The sequence below is a fragment of the Hevea brasiliensis genome, chromosome 16 (genome assembly GCF_030052815.1).
Source record: "Hevea brasiliensis isolate MT/VB/25A 57/8 chromosome 16, ASM3005281v1, whole genome shotgun sequence".
Lineage (NCBI taxonomy): Eukaryota > Viridiplantae > Streptophyta > Magnoliopsida > Malpighiales > Euphorbiaceae > Hevea > Hevea brasiliensis.
Genome location: NC_079508.1, coordinates 45833966 through 45855619, shown reverse-complemented (window position 1 = coordinate 45855619; position 21654 = coordinate 45833966). Strand labels below are relative to the sequence as shown.

The window sequence follows — 21654 nt, the reverse complement described above, 5'->3', positions numbered from 1 at the left end:
AAAAATAAATGGGAGCTCAGCTCCCTCATCCAGTCCATCAACATGCATAAAATAATAAGTTTACAGGTCCAAAATAACAATTTATATTACAGACCCAATTCAAATAAATATTTCTAACACATGCGAAAATTCTAAGAGTTAACAGGTTTATACAAAAATTAATAAACGACCTGCGAGGGAGAAAAGCAGGTTAACCTCAAAAATATCCTCCTGTGGCCTGAAAAAATATTGAACAGGAGTGAGCGTTCGACTCAAAGAGTAAAATATCAATTTTAACCATAATCTCTATAACTATCTAAAGCTAATGCACCCTGTAGAGTGAAATGCAACATCAGCAATAATTTCACATCATAACAGCAAAAAGGTAATTTGGAGCACTCACGCACCCAGTAATGTCAAATCATAAATATATGGGAGCTGATCCCCTATACAGCTCTCTTAAATCCAACCTGTGCCAGCGAAGAACTCAGCTTGGACTTCCACTTAATAACCAAATCGGGGTCCTAGCGAAGAACTCAAGCCATGTCTACCCCGAAGGACCGGGTCCCAGCGAAACTCTCAAGCCGTGTCTACCCGTCCTATCCATAGCCAACACCACATCACACGCACGCCAACGCACGCACACTGCTCTAAATTACCACAACAACATCCATGGCACTTTAACAGTTATGAATGCAACATAAATCGTGCCTAGAGTTTAACTACATAGATATATACATATAAGTGATGCATGGGCATGCTTGAACATATAATAATATCGAAATTACAATTAAAATTAATATTTTACTCACAGACTTGACAGCAATCACTGTGGTGGCTGGGCGGAGGAAGAAGGCTGTCTCGGCTCACCTGACAATTTTATTACAATCATTTAATAAATTTGACTCAATACAAACTAAGAAAAGACCAAATACGTCCTAAGTCGTGCCAAAAATCCGGCAGAGTCTCCCCTATACCTAGGACCTACCCAACCTGCAAAAGGGCTCAAAATGCACTTCTATATACACAAATCATATACTTACAACTCAATCACATCACACAGCCCCTCCTGGGCCCATCCAAACAGTCCTCAATCACAATATGTAAATTTACAGTCTAGTCCTTATAATTGATCATTTTTGCAAAAACTACCCAAATAAGCTCTACAAATTCTAAAACTTTGCCCTACGGTCTTTAGCAATATTACTAGGCTATTGCAAAAAGAATCATAATTTTCTGAGCTACCACGAATATTTTATGAATTTTTAATCCCATTTAAGTACTAGAAAATGACGAAAAAGTAAAGTTCGGGTTTACCTATGCCGATTCCGACTCTGGGGACGCGCTCAGGACATCTGACAATGGTAGGGTAGCCAAAATCTCGATCCAATTTGGAGACTTTTTTAGTAGCTGGTCTGTCTGGCCGAAAATTCACAGACCTGGACAACAGTCGAATTTCCGCGAATTGAAGATACCTACACGAAGCCCACAATATGGGGGTTAGTACATAAATTTTATGAAATTTTCTAAGCTCATTTAATACTCGGAAAAACACTGCAAAGTTTCGTGGGACCCACCAAAAAACGGTGTCATAAAATTTTGAAATTTATATTGCCTCGAAGCTCTCGACAAGTGGAGCGCTCTGGTACTCTCAGTTTTCTCGTGGGGTTCACGGTTTGCGAGAAATCTAGCCCAAAAGTCAAAATAGGCTAAAACTTCTCGGACAAAAAAATTGGACAAACCGTTCGATGGATTTTGGTGTTCTTGGTGTCTATGGAAAGCTCTCGAGGTGTAGATGGGTTTAGACACAAGACCCGGCATAAATGGTGGCCGGATCGGCTGGATTTTGGCCGGGAAGACGGCGCGCCAGCTGCGAAGTCGCGTCGTCAGGCGACGATTCTCGCGTTCCAGCCGTGGGTCATGAGTGGGTGGCTGGGAGGCGCAAATGAGAGAGGCGGGGAGGCGCGCGCGCTGAGCCGGGAGGAAAGAGGAGAGAGAAAACGGGAGAGAAAGAGAAAGGGGTCGGGACGCGCGCGGGGAGGAAGAAAAAGGAAGAAGGAGCCGGTCCGATTCGACCGGTCCGATCCGGTCTTATTTGATTCGACCGGTTCGATTCAGGATATAAAATTTTGAATTTTTACTCTGCCTTGGGACCGAATACGAGGTCCAAACATTCCAAAAAAATTTCAGAAAACTCAGAAAAATTCATAGACTCCAAATATATTTTTAGTTTTGCCACGTGGTCTTTAAATTAATTTTTTAAAAATCATCAAAGTTTTTATTTTCAGAAAATCAAACCCGATTTCTAAAATCCGAAAAAAAATTTCAAATAATTTCCTAAAATTCAAATAAAATAAAATATTAATATTTACCCAAAAATAATAAATTTAAAAATTAGGGGTGTTACATTATCTCTCTATCCATAAGGTCATACACATTCTCTTTAATAAAGTCAGAGATATTATGATAATCTCAAGAAAGTATTCCATCATTAAAGTTTTTCTTATGAATCAAAGAGAGTCAAGAAGGATAAATCAGTTTATTAAATCACATGATCTCTCTCAATTATTACCTTGGCTTAATCAAACTCCGCATCAAATATATTTTCCAGTTCTATGAGAATTTATTTGTTTAATACCAATTATTAGGGTGATAGTTGAATCTTTTATTTATAATTCACATTATGTTTATGATTTATTATGATCTATTAAGAATTATTTTATATATGGTATTAGAGCCCTAGGCTTTGAACAATTAAATTTCTCTATTAAATTTATGATGAATATGATATTGATATTCTGGATGTTAGATCTAGGTAGAATTAAAGTGTAGATCATGAAAGTTTAATAATAATAATAATAATAATAATAATAATAATAATAATAATAATAATAATAATAATTTGGCTCAACTAAGTTCTGGATGAGATTATTAGCACAATAAAAAATCATATTATAGTGAGATTTAATTTTGAAATCAAGTTCTCTCAAAAGAAAGAAATTAAAAAAAATAAAGTAATAAATAAAATATATCAAAGTGGTGTAATTTTTCTGGCCATGAATTTCAAAATATGTGAAAACCTAATTGTGATGGAAGATGCTTAAAATAAATAAATTAATAAATTAAGGTTTTGGCCCAAATTTAATTAGGCCATAAAAATTTAACACAATGAAGAAAATGTGTTGGAAAGCATATTTTTTGGAAACATGTTCTCTTGAAAGCAAGGAAAGCAAAAAAAAAAATATATATATATGTTTTCTACCCAATCTAATTAAGATTTGTAATTGAACCTAATGATTGAACAAATATTAGGTTTATTAGGATATAAAATTTATATGAATGACTTTTGTTATTTATTTTAGTTTGTTAGTCAACAAAGTGACCAAATTAAAATAAAATAAAATAATAGTTTGTTAGTTACCAAAGTGACTAAACTATGAATGATGTTTACATGTATATAAATATTATTAATAATCCATACTAATAAATGCCTATGATAAAAAATGAATTAATTGATACCCACTACTCATTAGAATTTAAGGATTTTACCCTAAGGTAAATCAATTATTCTATGAATAGTAAAAATTATGGGGACGATAATATTTTATAAAATATATATTGAATGTCCAAAGACAACATATATATTTGATGTAAGTTAATTATTTGTCCAATCAAGTTTAAAGGCATTTAATTTAAAATAGTATATTATAGTATCTATCAAAGGAGAACTGTAGTATACTCTAACTATTTAAGTTATCTGAATCTATTTTGAGCATATAAATATTATATTGCAGTTGTTTCTCTTCATTTGCAAGCTTAATCTGTAATTGTTTTAATGGGTTGAACGTCTTTGAATTGTGTGAGAAAGTCAAGTTTCATTTAGGTGTCTTGGACCTTGACTTAGCATTATTGGAAGATAAACTTGCTACTATTATGGATACAAGCAGTGAGAAAGAGAAGTTATACCATAAGCAATAGGAATGGTTAAATAGATTGACCTTACGTTTTTGTGAATGACTATTGTCAATAACAATAAGGCTATAATTTCACAAACTGAAAATGCAAACACCTTAGCCTTGTGAAAGATAGATTCCATTCTGAAGTTAAGTTACTCGCTGGTACTCTAATGGAAAACTCATGACCATTAAGTATAATGGGTTGAAGAGTATGCAAGAGCACATTATTGGAACGAGTGATTGCTGTTGCTGTGAAATAGCTTCCGCAAGTGCACGGGTCATAGTAGTATAGTTTTAAAAATATCGTTCCCACAGGGAATTATGCTTAAATTAGAAATAAGGGAATAAGCTAATTAGAATGCTAAAATTTAAAGATATTGATAATGAAATTCAAAATTAAAATTGGTACCTGAGGAATTTAAGCTAAATCAAATAATTAATTAAACTAATTGAACTAGATAACTAAAATTTAAATTGAAATTACTAATTACAAAATTGGGAGGAATTAAATATAACTTCAATAAGAATTAAAGTGATTCTGGAGATAGGGCTTTTCAATATTACTTGTATGTGGTTTATTCCCAATTTAGCCAAACACATGAGATTTACAATTTTTGAAGGAAATCAATTCTTAATTCTTTGAAACCTCTTTCAAGCATTTCAAAGATGGTTTTCATCAAATCAAACCCTGTTTTCATTGTATTTCAAACCTGACAAAAATCCATTTAAAGTTCTAATTGATTTCAAAAGTCCTCTTAATTTCTTAGCTTATTTCTAACACCAAGAAAATCAAGTTTATTGCAAGATTATCTATCCTAAACATTCACCTTTCAGTCGATCTGTAAAGGATTAAAACTTAACTTAATGAAGGCCCTTTCATCAAGTAAGACAATAAGCTCAAAAGCAATAAATAAAAAAAGCAATAAATAAAAAATGCAGCAAATCTCATTAAGATAGCTAAATCATTTCAAAAACCATATTACAAGGTAATATTTACATATCCATCTCTAGAATTTCAAAGTTCTATTCACAAATCATGGTTTTAAGACAAACCCAAGTAGAGAAACAAAGAAAAAAATGAAAATCTAAGCTAAAGGAAAGAAAAACTCAATAAAAATGGTGAAGAATCTGCTGCTGGAACACTGGAGAAGACATCCTCTTTAGCTACTGAAACCCGATCCAAGGTGCCTCTCTCTCTCTCTTTCTCTCTCTTTTGTAAGAATACTTTGTTTGCTCCCCTCCTTGGTAAGAGAGAGAAAAAGATGATTTTATTTTCCTCATGGGTCTGCCCTAAAAAGGGGTTAAAAGACAGAAAATTCTGGAGAAAATATGATATATTAGGTCAGAGAAGAAGGATTACCATGTAAGCATTTTCATTAAAAGGACACAAGCTAGATCGGGTTGTGTTGCACTTATGTCGTAAGTTGTGCAACTTTCTGGACAATTTTCTAGACTCATCAGGTACACCAACATAGGCTACGACATAAGCTACACAAGCTGTGTCATAGGTTGTGCAACTTTCTGTTTCCTTAAAATTCAACTTCAAATTTTTCTTTTTAAAATTTTGTAAATCAGCTCTGATTTCTTCCAAATAGCTACTCTGATCAAAATATCATCAAAATTCTCCATATTTTAACCTACAAAATAAGGAAATTCCATAAATTAAACTAAGAAGCATGAAGAGAGAAAATTAACTAAATAAAGGCTAATTTCTAGTATAAAAGCTATAAACAAGGGTAAATTATTTGCAAAAATTATACCTAAATAATAATATGAAATGCATGCATCAAATTCTCTCATACTCAAACTCTTGCTTGTCCCCAAGCAAAATTTCATTAAAAACTCATTTAGAAGGGAATGGAATCAGTCTTTGAAAATACAAAAATTATTAATCCAAACTACTAACTTACTTCTAGCCACCAACAATTTAAATTCCCGCCAGTAAAGCACAAAAAATGAAGCAATTACTCTCAACAATTACAGAATAGCTCAAAATTAATCAATCAACCCAAGCAACAAATACCTATAAGCTACAAGAGTCAATTGAGCCTAAACAAACCTAAATGAAATAGATAGCCAATGTGTCTCAAATAAATGGTGAGTAATGTATGGAGGATTGTATTGCCAAACCCATATGCAAGTATAAAATATCTAACTCCACTAATGTAACAAGCATTTTTTAAAAAATCATTAGGTCTTTTAAGGGTTGTAATGGGGTCAAATAAGGTAAAATTGTGGTTAACAAAGAAAGGAAATAAGGAAATAAAATATGAGAATAATACTAATAATGAAACTCAAAGTGTATCAAATATTCTCTTTTTCCTTGTTTTCTTTTTTTTAAAATTTTTTTATATATAATAATATTTTTTTAAACTCAAGAGAAAAGAAATTCACTGTGAATCTCAAGTGCTAAGTTACTTCTATGATTATATAGAGGGACTACTTTTTATACCTTTTTTTTTAATTTTTGTACTTGTCCCTATTTCATGCCACACCCAAGATTACTTTTGGGAAATTTTGGTGACTTTTAGCAATTTGTCACAATTATTCTAGCACTTCTCAAGATATTTCAATCCTCAAAGAGTTTTTTTTTTAATTTTTTATTTTTATCAATGCACTTGTTTGCTAAAATATTATTCTTATAAATGGGTGGTGGTGTTTAGGTCTATGGCTAGGTAAATGATTTGAGTTTCAAAGAAATTAGGGGATTAAGGCTCAAAGGGGGTTTGCAAGGGTTAAAATGAAATTAAGGGTAGATTAAGGCTAAATATGAGGGTTTGAATTATTAAAAAATGCCTAAATCATATTCTTATCAAATGCAAGTTAAAGATTTCGCTTTGAAAAATCTAATATGCTTGTTCTAAGAATGGTGAGATAATAATTATCATTTTTTTTCCATAAAGGCTTATTCAGACACTCAATAACTCAAAATAACTAATCAAAATCTGTATACCTAGATTAATGAATTAATTTTTAGCTATTAAATAAGAGAAAAAATAATGCTTAAGACTTTGTACCTAGCTGAAAACTGTCATTCCACAAACCATCTAGAGGCAAGTTAAATTGCTTGAATAAGCAACTTCTAGAATTCAAAGACTAGTTTTAAATCCAAAAACTTTTTAAATGAATAAATGAAATGCATGAATGTATGAATGTATAATGAACCTATATGCAATTAAGTATGTATAGTTAAGTATATAAAACTATATGCAGTGAATATGTGTGAATATGTGCAAGTATGAATTAATGAATGATTATGTAACTATATGCAAATGAAAAGGAAAAATAATTTTTGCAAAAATTTTACTCTCTCCCCCATACTCAGAATGAACATTGTCCTCAATGTCAAAAGAATGTAAGGAATGGGATAATATGGTTATAAAATAAATTCAAGAGGCTCACTCAAATACTGTGCAGGAAATATGTGGCTAATATGTACATAAAAAATGGATAAGTAAGCCTAATGAATTTAAAAGAAAGTGGATAGATGTTACCCAGTTCCATAAGTAGTAGCAAATTATTATCTCATTGAAGATGCAGTCAATTTATTTAAAGAAAATTTTTGGAGTTGCTGCTATAGACTTTCCAAAAAGAAAAACAAGGTCCATGAAATCAATTAAGCACAAAATGAAATATGGATGTAAGAATATAATCAAGATATAGCCATTCAATAAGAAACATTCCAAATGAGCATATTAAAAACGAGTAAAGCATTAAAGAGTCAAAATAAAAAGAAAAATGTACTGGCAAATAGCTAAAAATACTAAATAAGCAACTATCTCAAATAAAAACACAAACAAAATATTAACTAAACAAGCTAACAAGCTGTGAGAGGATAAAGCTAACTAAACAAGTAACTAAAAGAACTAACTAAATAAACACCTAAATAAAAAAAAGAAATATAAATGCTGCATGTAAAATTGTCTAGCCAAGAATAACAACTCCTTTGCCCTTGCCATCTAGTGGAGGTGATGGTGGTGGTGGTGGTTTTGGCTCTAAGAAAATCCTATGCATACAAACTGTTGGGCTAATTCCCTTTATATCATTAATTGTATAACCCAAAACTTTCCTATATTATCTTAAAACTCTCAACAATTTTTCAATCTGAATATTAGTCAAAGATGCATTAATTATAATAGGATATGTTTCATTAGGTCCAAGAAAAGCATACCTGAGGTTGGTAGGAAGAGTTTTAAGATCTACCTTTAGTACATCCTCTACCTTTAATGATAGTGGTTTAATCTCCAATGTGTGCACTTCTTCAAGCTGAAAAATTTTAGCTTCAAGGTGTGGTGGAGAACTCTCTAAGTGTTGTGCAAAAGCAGCTATGTTAAGGTTGTCATCATCAATTTTCCTACCATGGACTAGGCAATTTTCAAGGGGGTCTTGTGGATAGCTTTTTCTGAAATGCCCTTGAACAATCTCCTCTATGATGTCTACTCGCAAACAAGACTCAACTTCTTCACGTTTCCTCTTCATGGCTGGATTAATGTTGAATATCATTTGTTCATCTCCCACTCTAAATGTCAATTTCTCACCCTTTATATCAATTAAAGCACCAGCTGTGGCAAAAATGGTCTTCCCAATAAGATAGAAATTTTTGTGTCTTCTTCCATATCTAAAATGACAAAATCCACCGGAATGTAAAATTTTCCAACCTTGATAGGCACATTTTCTAGAATGCCTTCTGGATACTTAATTGAACGGTCAGCCAATGAAAGATACATATTGGTGGGCTTCAACTGTCCCATATTCAGCTTCTCATATATTGAAAAAGGCATTCGGCTGACGCTAGCTCCATGGTCACATAAGGCATTTGCCACACAGCTATCACCTACATGACAAGGAATGGAAAATACACCCAGATCTTTGAGTTTGGGAGGTAACTTGTTCTGAATTATAGCACTGCATTGCTCTCCCAAGTTGATAGTATCATGATCCTCTAGCCTTCTCTTGTTAGTAAGAATCTCCTTAAAAAACATGGCATAACTTGGCATTTGGGATAGAGCCTCAGTGAATGGCACATTGATATACAACTTCTTTAGCACTTCAAGGAATTTGCCAAATTGTTTGTCTAGTTTATGCTTGATGAATTTTTAAAGGTAGGGTAGGGTGGGCTTATAAGGTTCAGGTGGAATGTATGGTTTTTCTCCCTCATCTTGCTCACTTTTGCTTTCTTCTTCTTTTTCATTTTTCTTGCTCTCAATTGATTTGTCTTCTTTTATGCTCTCTTTTTCTTCTTTCTTGTTTTCACTCTCTTGCCCAACTTTCTTACCACTTCTCAAGGTCACAACCTTACATTGTTCATGGGGGTTCTGTGGTTGGCTAGGTAGTTTGCCTTAGGATTTAGATCCAAATGAGCGTACTTATTGAGCTAATTGATTCTCCAACATGCGGTTATGAGCTTGTAGTTGATCCATAGTATGTCTCATGTGTTGCATTTCTTCCTCCAATTTGCTTTTCATCTTGCTTTGTTCAACAAAAAATTTTTCCATTGTGGTTTCCAAGGATGGCTTTGGTTCAAGAGGTGGAAGAGGTTGTTGTGCTCTTGATTGATATCCAGATGGTTGCTGTCTTATGGGCTGAAATTGTGGTTAAAACTGAGGTCGATTTTGCTGCATATACTGCTAGTTATGAGCATAATTTGAGCTTTGACCTTATTGACCAAAAGTTGCTTATGGTCTCCATGTTGAGTTATTCACATTAGAGTAAGCATTTCCCATAGGTTTCTGTTGATAACCTCCTGCATAAGCAGCTTGTTCTTACAAGTAATCATCACCTTAAGAAGAGTAATCAACTCCACAACTTTGGGTTCCATCTGTGTAGGCAACTTGTTGCATAGTTGTAGGAGTTGAGACTGTTGCCTTTGTGCAAAAATCACTAAGTAACTGAGTCAACTGATCAAATCTTGCATTCATGTAACTAACTGATTCAAGTTCATAAATCTCAGCCTTCTTTGGCTCAAGTTCTCTTGGATTTCCCCACAAATTGGTGTTATGAGCAATCTTCTCCAATAGATCATAGCATTCTTCACTTGTCATTCTCATGAAATCTCCTCCTGCTTGTGAATCAATTGTGTTTCTTATAGCTGGAGTAACTCTGGTGTAGAAAATCTAAACAATCATCCATTTGAGTATTTCCTAATGAGCGTATTGCCTTTCAAGCTCTTTAAATCTCATCCAAGATTCATACAAAGTTTCATTATCTCTTGGTCTGAAAGTTACCATCAAATTCCTCAAATGAGTGGTCTTCCCAGGTGGAAAAAACTGAGATAGAAAAGCTTGAGATAGCTGCTCCCAAGTAGCTATAGTAGCTTGTGGAAGTGGATACCACTCTAATGCTGAGTCTTGAAGAGAAAATGGGAATAAGGTCAACCGAATCACTTCATTTGAAACTCCAGGTTGTCTTTGAGTGCCACATATCATCAGAAATTTCTTCAAATGAGAATGGGGATTTAAGTGGACTACCTCCAAATTATAAATTCTGAAGCATTTGAATGAGACTAGTCTTTAACTCAAATTGGTTGGCTCTAATGATAGGTCTATTATCTCTTACATCTGCACATCTAGGAAAAGTATAATCTAACATGGACCTTCTCTGAGGATTATTTTGATTAACAACTTCATTCTGCCTGTTTTGATTATTTCCTCCATTGTTTCCATCATTAGATCTATTTTGATTCTTCATATTTTCAATTTTCTCTTCTTGCTCAAGCCTTTGCTGCTCTTCTTTTTCTGCTTCCTTTCTCCTCTTAGATTCCTTTTTGTTAGTTCAATAGAATTTTTCAATTTCATGGTTGAACAACAATTGAGTATCACTTGTACTTTTCGATCATCTTATAAACAAGAAAAGTATCTGAAAAACACAAGGAACAGCAGTGAAAATAAAAGAAAATAAAAATTCTAATCAACTTAAAATAATTAAAATCTAACTTAAAAACAAATAATTCCCCGGCAATGGTGTCAAAAACTTGATGTTGCTGTGAAATAGCTTCTGCAAGTGCACGGATTATAGTAATATAGTTTTAAAAATATCGTTCCCACATGGAATTGTGCTTAAATTGGAAATAAAGGAATAAGCTAATTAGAATGCTAAAATTTAAAGATATTGATAATGAAATTCAAAATTAAAATTGGTACTTGAGAAATTTAAGCCAAACCAAACAATTAATTAAACTAGTTGAACTAGATGACTAAAATTTAAATTGAAATTAGTAATTACAAATTTAGGAGGAATTAAATCTAACTTCAATAAGAATTAAAGTGATTTTAGAGATAGGGCTTTTCAATATTACTTGTTTGTGGCTTATCCTCAATTTAGCCAAACACATAAGATTTACAATTTTTAAAGGAAATCAATTCTTAATTCTTTGAAACCTTTTTCAAGCATTTCAAAGGTGGCTTTCACCAAATCAAATCATGTTTTCGTGGTATTTCAAACTTGACAAAAACCCATTTAAAGTTCTAATTGATTTTAAAAGTCCTCTTAATTTCTTAGCTTATTTCTAATACTAAGAAAATCAAGTTTATTGCAAGATTATCTATCCTAAACGTTCACCTTTTAGTCTATCTGTAAATGATTAAAACTTAACTTAATGAGGGCCCTTTCATCAGGTAAGACAATAAGCTCACAAGCAATAAATAAAAAATGTAGCAAATCTCATTAAGATAGCTAAATCAGTTCAAAAACCATATTATAAGGCAATATTTACATACCCATCTCTAGAATCTCAAAGTTCTATTAACAAATCATGATTTTAAGACAAACCCAAGTAGAAAAACGAAGAAGAAATGAAAATATAAGTTAAGAAAAAGAAAAACTCAATAAAGGTGAAGAATCTGCTATTGGAACGCCAAAGAAGACATCCTCTTCAGCTGCTACAACCCGATCCAAGGTGCCTCTCTCTCTCTCTTTCTCTCTCTTTTGCAAGAATACTTTGTTTGCTCCCCTCCTTGGTAAGAGAGAGAAAAAGATGATTTTATATCCCTCATAGGTCTACCCTAAAAAGGGGTTAAAAGGCAGAAAACTCTGAAGAAAAAATGATGTATTAGGTCAGAGAAGAAGGATTGCCATGTCAGCATTTTCATTAAAAGGACACAAACTGGATCGGATTGTGTTGCGCTTGTGTCACAAGTTGTGCAACTTTCTAGACAATTTTCGGGACTCATCAGGTGCACCAACACAGGCTACGACATAAGCTACACAAGTTGTGTCATAGGTTGTGCAACTTTCTGTTTCTTTAAAATTCAACTTCAAATTTTTCTCTTTAAAATTTTGCAAATCAGCTCTGATTTCTTCCAAATTGTTGCTCTGATCAAATTATCATCAAAATTCTTCATATTTTAACCTACAAAATAAGTAAATTCTATAAATTAAACTAAGAAGTATAAAGAGAGAAAATTAACTAAATAAAGGCTAATTTCTAGTATAAAAGCTATAAATAATGGTAAATTAGTTGCAAGAATTATACATAAATAATAATATGAAATGCATGCATCAGTGATGTTGTACCAAAACTAGAAACTTAAGGATGATGGTTAATGTTTCCTTCTTAGTGTAGTTCATTCTAAACTCATTACTTCATAATATGGGCCATTTCAAATTAATTACAACACTAGTAAGGATAAGTGGAATGTTAATGAATTAGCCAATAAGCTAGTTTAGGATGAAACAATACCAAAGAATCAAGGGGCTCATTATAATTCAAGAAGCTGGTAAAATACTTAAAAGCCTACAAGTTTAAGAAGAAAAAAAAAAGGATCTTTAAATATTACTCAAGTTGAGGAAAAGGAATAAATGACAGATAAGTGTCACTTTTATAAGAAAGTAGGACACTATTAGAAAGATTGCTTGAAACATAAAGCTTGATTCGAAAAGAAAGGTAATCCTTACACTTATGTATATTTTGAATCAAACTTGATTGAAGTTTCTAATAATACCTGGTGGTATGATTTTGATGCTACTAATCATATATCCAATGTGATGAAAGGATTCCTTATGATCCACACAACAACCCAATTAAGACTTCCTATTTATGGGGAACCGTATGAAGGCTCCAATTGAAGGCATAAGGACTTAACATTTAGTCTTGGATAATAGCTATCACCTATACTTATTACAAACTCTCTATGTCCCTTCAATTTTTAGGATTATCATTTTTATTTCAAAACTTGATGAATGTGGTTTTAATGTTAAGCTTAGACATAGATGTTTCAGTTTATTTAATAACAACAATGCTAATTCCATTATTGGTTCTGAAATTTTTATTGACAGTTTATATCGGCTGAAACTTGATAATAATTTTGTTGAATCCTCGATTGTCACTTATAGTAATATTGGGATTAAGCGTAATAGACTGAATGAAAATTTTGCTTTCTTATGGCACAAGTGTTTGGGTTACATATTCAAAGAAAAATTAGAGAGGTTGGTAAAGAATGAGACTCTATCGAGTCTAGATTTTACTAATCTTAATGTGTGTGTGAATTGTATTAAAGAAAAGCAAACCAAACACAATAAGAAAGGAGCCACAAGAAGTAGTCAGCTTCTTGAAATAATAGACACTAATATATATGGGACTTCTGATACTCCATCTTTTAGTGGAGAAAAGTATTTTATCACTTTTATTGATGATTTTTCACGTTATGGACATATTTATTTATTTAATGAAAAATCTCAATCAATAGATGCACTTGAAGGATACATAAATGAGGTTGAAAGGCAATTAGATAGAAGGTGAAAATAGTAAGTTTAGATAGAGGTTGTGAATACTATGAGAAACATAATGAATTGGGACAATATGTCCTGATCCATTTGTAAGGTTCTTAAAAATTCTTGGCATATGTGTACAGTATAATACGTTAAGTACTCCTCAATAAAATGAGGCAGCTGAAAGGCGAATCAGACATTACTGAAAGGCGAATTGGATTTTAATTTATATGGTTAAGAGTATAATAAGTAACACTTATATCTTTATGGATGTATGAACTTAAAATCACTATACACTTACTAAATAGGGTTTTTAGTAAGGTAATCTCAAAAACACCTTATGAATTATGGACTAGAAGGAAACCTGGTCTAAGACACCTGCATGTTTAAGGTTGCCAAGTGGAGGTAAGAATTTATAATCAACATGAAAAGAAATTAAATTCTTGAACGATAAGTGGATACTTTATTAGCTATCCATAGAAATCTAAAGGGTATAAGTTTTATATTCCAAACCATAATTTGAGAATTATGGAAACTATAATGCTAGATTCTTTGAAGAACGATGAAGTTAATGGGAATGTTGAGAGACAAGATGTGGACATACAGGAAATTAAAGTTGATTTTCCTGTGCCTATTAATGTTTCTATATTCACTCCTACTCCACTTATTATTCTAGCAGTTATTGAATGTTCTAACAATGCTACACAATATAATGATGAAATACACCCTTAAAAAGCTAACCCACGAAGATTTAATGAAGGTGTACCATAAAAAAAATTCCATTAAGAAGATGTCAAATAGAAAAGAGATTGGCAATTGCTGATAATTATGTAATTTACTTATGAGAGTCAAATTTTGACATTAGAATCAATAAAGATCTAGTTTCATTTTCACAAGCATAGAAAGATAGAGCCTATTGGTTGGAAGCCATTAAAGATGAGTTAAAATCCATCTAACAAAATAAAGTATGAAATTTTGTCGAATTGCCTAAAAAATCTAAACGAGTTGGGTGTTAATGGGTCTTTAAGACCAAACGTGACTCGAATGACAATATCAAACAACATAAATTAAGACTTTTACCAAGGGTTAAATCCATAAGGATGGTATTGACTATAAAAAGACTTTTTCACCAGTCACAAAGAAAAACTCATTAAGAATTATTATGTCATTGGTGACTCATTATGATTAAGAGTTATACCAAATAGATGTTAAAATAGCCTTTCCAAATAGAAATTTTGAAGAGAAAGTTTATATAGACCAACCTAAAGGTTTCTCAATTGAAGGAAAATGCCATATAGTATGTAAACTTAAGCAATTAATATATAGACTTAAGTAAGCTTTCCACCAGTGGTATATTAAAGTTCAATAATACCATAAAGTCTTTTGATTTAAAGAAAAAGTCATTGATTGATGTACATATCTTAATATTAGTGAGAGAATATTTATTTTCTTAATTCTATATGTTGATGATATCTTACTTGCTGCAAATGATTTGAGCATATTATGTGAGACTAAAGATTTTCTTTCAAAGGATTTTGAAATTAAAGATATAGGAGAGGCATTCTTTATAATTGGAATAGAAACTTTTTGTGATAGATCACAAGAATTGTTAGGATTTTCTCAGGAAGCTTATATTGTTAGAATTCAAGACAGATTTAATATGCATAAATGTTCAACATGAATTATTCTCATACAGAAAGAGGACAAATTTAGTCTCAATTAATATCTAAAGAATAAAGTGAAACATAAAGAAATGGAATCAATTCCTTATATTTCACTTGTGGACAATTTGATGTATACTTATATCTGCACAATTCCTTATCTTGGAATTGATGGAAAGTTGCAAAGAAAATTTTTATGGTACCTGCAAAGAACTAAAAATTTCATACCCACTAATAAAAGATCTAATCATTTAGAAGTGGTTGTTTCATGCGCTATATATAAATGTATGAAGCAGGGAAGAACATTGACTTTGCCTAAATTATTCTTCATTCTTAAAATTAATTACAATTATATTTTTATTATTTAAATTAATTTTAAAGTTTGTATACATTTAAAATTATTAATTGTAGAGTTAATATAAATTTAAAATTTTTAATCCTATTTACATTTAACTTCAATTAAATATAAAATCTTACATGCAAGAAGTAATTAACTAAAATAAAAAATTAATAAATAAAATATAAAAAATATAATTTAATCGTATTACAATATTAAGTAAAATACTTTATTAGCATCTAATTTTTCAAAATTATACTTACAATTAATTATTTATTATATATGTTCAAAAATATTTTATTACTTACATATTATTTTTTAAGTTAATTTCCATTTAAGATTTTTTTTATTGCAATGAAACACTATATTAATATTTATAAAATTATGAATATTAATTAAAATTAAATATTTTAATGACTATACTTTACAAAAACAAAAATAAAAATAATATAAATTATTGAAAGATTATTATTAATTTTAAAATTATTTTAAATGAATAACTTACAAGAATTTTATTTAATTTTTATAAATATCAATAATAACAAAAAAATCATTAAAGACAATTAAATTTAAATTTAATTAATTTATTCTTATGTATATCTATGATTAATTTCTTAAAAATTATTATTATAGAGCTACCATTATATCATTTTTTTCTTTTTTCATTGCATTAATAATAAATAATGCAGTAATATTAATAATATATTAATTAATTAGATTTATATTTATATTATTACGTTTATTATATAAGTTAACATAGATATGTAATTTTATTATATAAGTTAACATTATTTTAAATTATAAAAAATTAAAATAAAATATATGAAAATCAAAATTTTTTTAAAAAAAATAAAATAATAGAGTTTAAATGAATTAAATTAATGAGCTAATTTGTATTTTAATTTTAAATATTTTTGCCTATTTATATTTTTTAAACTTATTATTATATCTTTTTTATTATATCATATTTAAGCTTATAATTAAATTAATATTTTATATTAATAATATAATACATAACTTTCATAAAAATATGTTCCAATAAAAAAATAATTTTAAATTAATTAATATTTTTATTTATATAATTAATTAAAATAATATTAAAATTAATATTTTAATTTAAATAATTAAATATAATATTTATATTACTATGTTAATATTATATAATATATAAAAATTAATATAAAATTATATAAAAAAATAAATTACGAGTTTTTATAACGAATATAATAACATACAATACATATTTTGCAAAAAATTAATACTATTAAAGTTTATATCACTTTATTATCGTGTTAAGTAGGAAAATATTATATTGATCCAATATTAATTGATATTTACTTTAATTAAAATACTTCTTAATTTTAATTGTAAAAGAATTATTTAATAAACGTACTAGATTAAGTCTTTTATATATATATATATATATATATATGTGTGTGTATCATACACATTATCTTTTATAAAGTAAAATTTATAAGGATTATTTCAAGAAATATTCCACCACTAAAGAGTTAAGATGAAGAAATTAATTTATTAAATCAAAAGATTTTTTTTAATTATTATCATAATTCAATTAAATTTTACTTTTAGGTATACTTTTTAAATATGTGAGAATTTATTTATTTAAAATTAATTACTAAAATAATAATTTTTTTTAAATAATTATTAAGATAATAATTAAATCTTATCTTTATTTTATATTATATTTATAATTTATTAAAAATTATTTTATACATAATATCAGAGTTGTTTTAATTTATTATGAACATAGAATTCCAGCTTCTATTTCCTCTCTTGTAAATAAAAAAAAATATTTGAAAATAAATGAATTGAAATGTGAGTACAACTGATTTAAAAATTTATTTAAAAAATTATAATTTAAAATAATCCAAGTTATTATACAGATAAATGAAAAAGAAAAACATAATTTTTAATGTCCAAAAATATCACCACATTCCAATAAATAAAAGTTAAAGAGAAAATAATGAAACGTTTGACACAAAACCGACTTTTGCAACTCTCTCTCTCTCACACTCTCACCACCTTCCCTGCTTTTTAGTTCCAACCCTGTTTTCTGTAACAATAAGAACTCTCCTCTTCTGCCCATCTCTCTCCCTCTGACCTTTCCTTTTCCTCTCTCTCTTGCTCGCCGCCATTACCAAAGCCTACGCTTTTCTTGTTTTTTTTGTCTTTGTCTGCTGCCCATAGCGGCAGATAGTTACATATATGTGGAGGAATGCTAACCCTTAAAGAAAATATCTTGTAAGAGTTCTTTTTTCATAATATATAATAAGAAAACCAAAGAAACAAGCCCGTATATTTTTATTCTTGCCTTATTCGACTCTTGAAATTACACACAAGCCAAGTCTATGCCTAGTTTCTGTTACTGCCCTATTTAATGCTTTTTCTCTACCTCTATTCCTCACTTTTGCCCCTTTGTATTCCTTCCGGTCGACTGGCAGAGATATTGCCTGTGAGGGGTTTTACTTACAATCTTTGATTTCTTTTAGTTTTCTTGCTCTAACTAGCCTTTCTGTCTTCTCTGGATATAGAGTATTGGGTTTGTTCGTAAGCCTTTTGATTTTCTTTCGCTTCTTGTTGAAATCTTCAAGTTGATTAAAACAAGTAGCTTATTGGGTTTGCGTTTTTGTAGTCTTTAAATTGGTTAAAAGTCTTTTACGTGTCATTTTAGAAAACCAAGACAAGGCAACAATGGCGGATAAAGACCCAGATTTCCCTTCTCAGAAACTCCCCTGTGCCTTTCAGGTAAACCCCCACAGAGGCATAGAAGACTTGCGCTTTCTTCTTGCCTTGTTTGTTGTTTCTCATACTGATAGTGACATAAATGTTTGGTTTTTGGGGTTCAACAGGTTCTTGAAGAGCTAAAAGAGCTATGGGGGATGGCTTTGCCAATAACAGCAGCTCATTTAATGGCCTTTTTTAGAGCAGTGGTCTCAGTCATGTTCTTGGGCAGGCTAGGCAGTCTAGAGCTAGCCGGTGGTGCACTGTCCATTGGGTTCACCAACATCACTGGCTACTCAGTTCTCGTGGGCTTAGCCTCTGGACTCGAGCCAGTGTGCAGCCAAGCTTATGGCAGCAAGAACTGGGACCTATTATGCCTCTCTCTCCAACGCATGATCTTAATCCTCTTCATAGCAATCATACCCATAAGCCTCTTATGGCTCAATCTTGAATCCATCATGAACTTCATGGGCCAAGATCCAAACATCACAGCAATGGCAGCAACCTACTGTATTTATTCTCTCCCTGATCTTTTAACAAACACTTTGCTGCAACCGCTGAGGGTTTTCCTAAGATCACAGAGGGTGACAAAACCCATAATGTACTGCTCGCTTCTGGCTGTTATATTCCACGTGCCACTGAACTACATGCTTGTGGTGGTGATGGGGCTAGGTGTCCCTGGGGTGGCAATGGCATCGGTGGTGACTAACATGAACATGGTGGCTTTGATGGTGGGATATGTGTGGTGGGTAAGTGGACGATGGGAGATGAGATGGACAGGTAGGATTGCAGGGGTGTGTGGTGGGTTGGGTCCATTGTTGAAGTTGGCAGTGCCTAGTTGTTTAGGTATCTGCTTGGAGTGGTGGTGGTATGAGATAGTGATTGTAATGGCAGGGTACTTGCCTAATCCCACTCTGGCTGTGGCCGCCACTGGGATACTCATCCAGACCACTAGCATGATGTACACTGTCCCTATGGCCCTTGCTGGTTGTGTCTCTGCTCGGGTATGTCTTTCTCTTCCCACTTCCTCATATTCACTCACTTCTCTGCTGCTACTAGTAATATAGTATACTTGTTTTCTTTTCTTTGATGGGTCACTATGACACAGATTCATGCTATTGTGTCTATAATAGCTTTAGTCTTAGTCATCTTGTTTTTCTTCTTGTGTTGTGTTCTACATGCTTCCTGTGATGTTACCATTCATCAAGTCAAAACATGGCCCATTTCTTCAATTTTCACCCTTTATTCACACCTTTAATGCTCCCAAAGAATGATTGCTGCATATCAAAATAGAACTTTTCTTTAACCCCAGGTAGTAAATAACGGAAATTTCAAACAACCTACAGAACAAGCAACTTGGTTCTTGTTTTCCTCCATGCTTGTCTTTATTATTATTACTATTATTTTGAGTTTCTCTTTGTTAATCTAAATTAATCGAGTTACTGTCTTAATCTCAAAATTAATTGAAAGGAGTTGTTTGAATTCATTCTTTTCATTTCACTCAATTTAGGCTACATTTTCAAGAAAATATATAGTCTTGGATTCTAAACTTTGTTTCACTGTGGAAGCGCATATTGAGAAAGAGGCATATTGCTTTGGAGCAATATTACTTTGGAGCATAATATGAACAGATGAAAAAAAAGGATTAGCAAGAAAAGTTTATAGTGAAAGTCATGCTTTTTGATCAGTTGGTGATTGCATCATCTTAGGGACCCAATCTAGATCACATGTAATGTGACTGGACATAATTAGTACATGACAAGTAAGCACTTGTATGATTTTTCTCTTAAAAAGATCAAATTCCATTGGTATGTGACGACACCATTTAACAAACAAAAATGAAACCAAGTAGCCTTCTTTCTTTTTTTTTGAATCAAAAGCTCAAAGATATCCATTCCTTTTTTCATTGTAGGTGGGGAATGAGCTCGGAGCTGGTAAGCCATACAAAGCCAAGTTGGCTGCCATGGTTGCATTAGGGTGTGCCTTTGTGATTGGTATCATCAATGTCACTTGGACAGTCATCCTAAGAGAGAGATGGGCTGGTTTGTTCACTAAAGATAGTCTTGTTAAAGGTCTAGTAGCATCAGTTTTGCCCATAATTGGCCTTTGTGAGCTTGGCAACTGTCCTCAAACAACTGGCTGTGGTATCCTACGTGGCACAGCACGACCCGCGATTGGGGCCCGTATCAATCTGGGCTCATTTTACTTTGTGGGTACCCCGGTTGCAGTGGGCCTAGCCTTTGGGCTTAATATTGGGTTTTCTGGGCTGTGGATTGGGCTGCTTTCAGCTCAAGTGGCTTGTGCTGTGTCTATTCTCTATGTTGTGTTGGTCCGCACGGATTGGGAACACGAGGCATTGAAGTCTAGGAAGCTGACCAGCTTGGAAATGAGTCCAAGCAATGGTGTTACAGGTAACGAACATGAAGAAGAACAACATGATGATGATGATAATGATGATGATGATGATGATGATGATGATGATGAATGTAGAAGGTTGTTTGTTAATGGAAATGGTAACACTGCCTAGGGAAGAGATGGAGTTTGAGGAGAATGTGCGAGAGAGAAGGTGGTGAGCTTTATGGGATTGTTTTTTGTCGTTTAACTACTTTTTGTGGAGGATCCGACTCATGCTGAGAATTTTTGTGTGTCCTCTTTCTTTTTTATCTTTATTAGGGTTTTGTTGTGATGGGGTTGTCATGGAGAACCTTATACATCGTTGCGGTTGTCATGAAGCTGTTTGTGGCCAGAGAATGTCACTCTTCATATATATATATAAAAGGAAAAAAAAAATGCTTCACATATTTTAACAGGAATGGCCTACTTTTTGCTGCATCTTGAAAGATGCTTTGTTTTTGTTCTGTTTCTCTTTCTCTATTTGCATGATTTGCTCTTGGGACCCTAATGGTTCTAAAATGCATGAGAAGCCAATAACACCACCCCATCAACATAAAGAGATTACAAATTAGCAAGCTTTATTGATTCAGTGATGGAGCCATTTGATTGAGCAATGGCTGTCTACCATGAATTAAATTAAAGATTTGACATCTAAAAATTTAAAGTTTACTTTTAATTGCTTAATCAAGTAGATATCTAAATTTTGTTTCTTTGATGAAAAATATTTTTATATTTTCTAGTGTTTAGACTTTAGAGTGATTAATTAAAAAGTTAATTAATGAAGAATATTTTAGAAGAGCAAGATATTTTCTAGATCGATAAACATATTAAAATGTTAAAAATTTATAAATATATAATATAAATTAGTTTAGTGACTGTC

At 31.6% G+C, this 21654-nt stretch overlaps 1 protein-coding gene across 1 annotated transcript; it reads left to right on the top strand.

The window, feature by feature from the left end:
- The first annotated feature begins 17641 nt into the window (after nt 1-17641).
- Nucleotides 17642-21189, top strand: LOC110670760 (protein DETOXIFICATION 54). The gene is made up of 4 exons (XM_058138562.1): nt 17642-18111; nt 18331-18404; nt 18509-19384; nt 20293-21189. The coding sequence occupies exons 2-4, from the start codon at nt 18351-18353 to the stop codon at nt 20905-20907; spliced, it is 1545 nt and encodes a 514-aa protein (XP_057994545.1). The 5' UTR covers nt 17642-18111; nt 18331-18350; the 3' UTR covers nt 20908-21189.
- Nucleotides 21190-21654: the final 465 nt, after the last annotated feature.

What these genes read in the sequence shown, in the direction of transcription:
- LOC110670760 (XM_058138562.1), top strand. Translation starts at nt 18,351, where the DNA reads ATGGCGGATAAAGACCCAGATTTCCCTTCTCAGAAACTCCCCTGTGCC. An exon ending in AACTCCCCTGTGCCTTTCAG is followed by an intron (nt 18,405 to 18,508) that starts GTAAACCCCCAC and finishes GGGGTTCAACAG; the next exon opens with GTTCTTGAAGAGCTAAAAGA. An exon ending in CTGGTTGTGTCTCTGCTCGG is followed by an intron (nt 19,385 to 20,292) that starts GTATGTCTTTCT and finishes TTTTCATTGTAG; the next exon opens with GTGGGGAATGAGCTCGGAGC.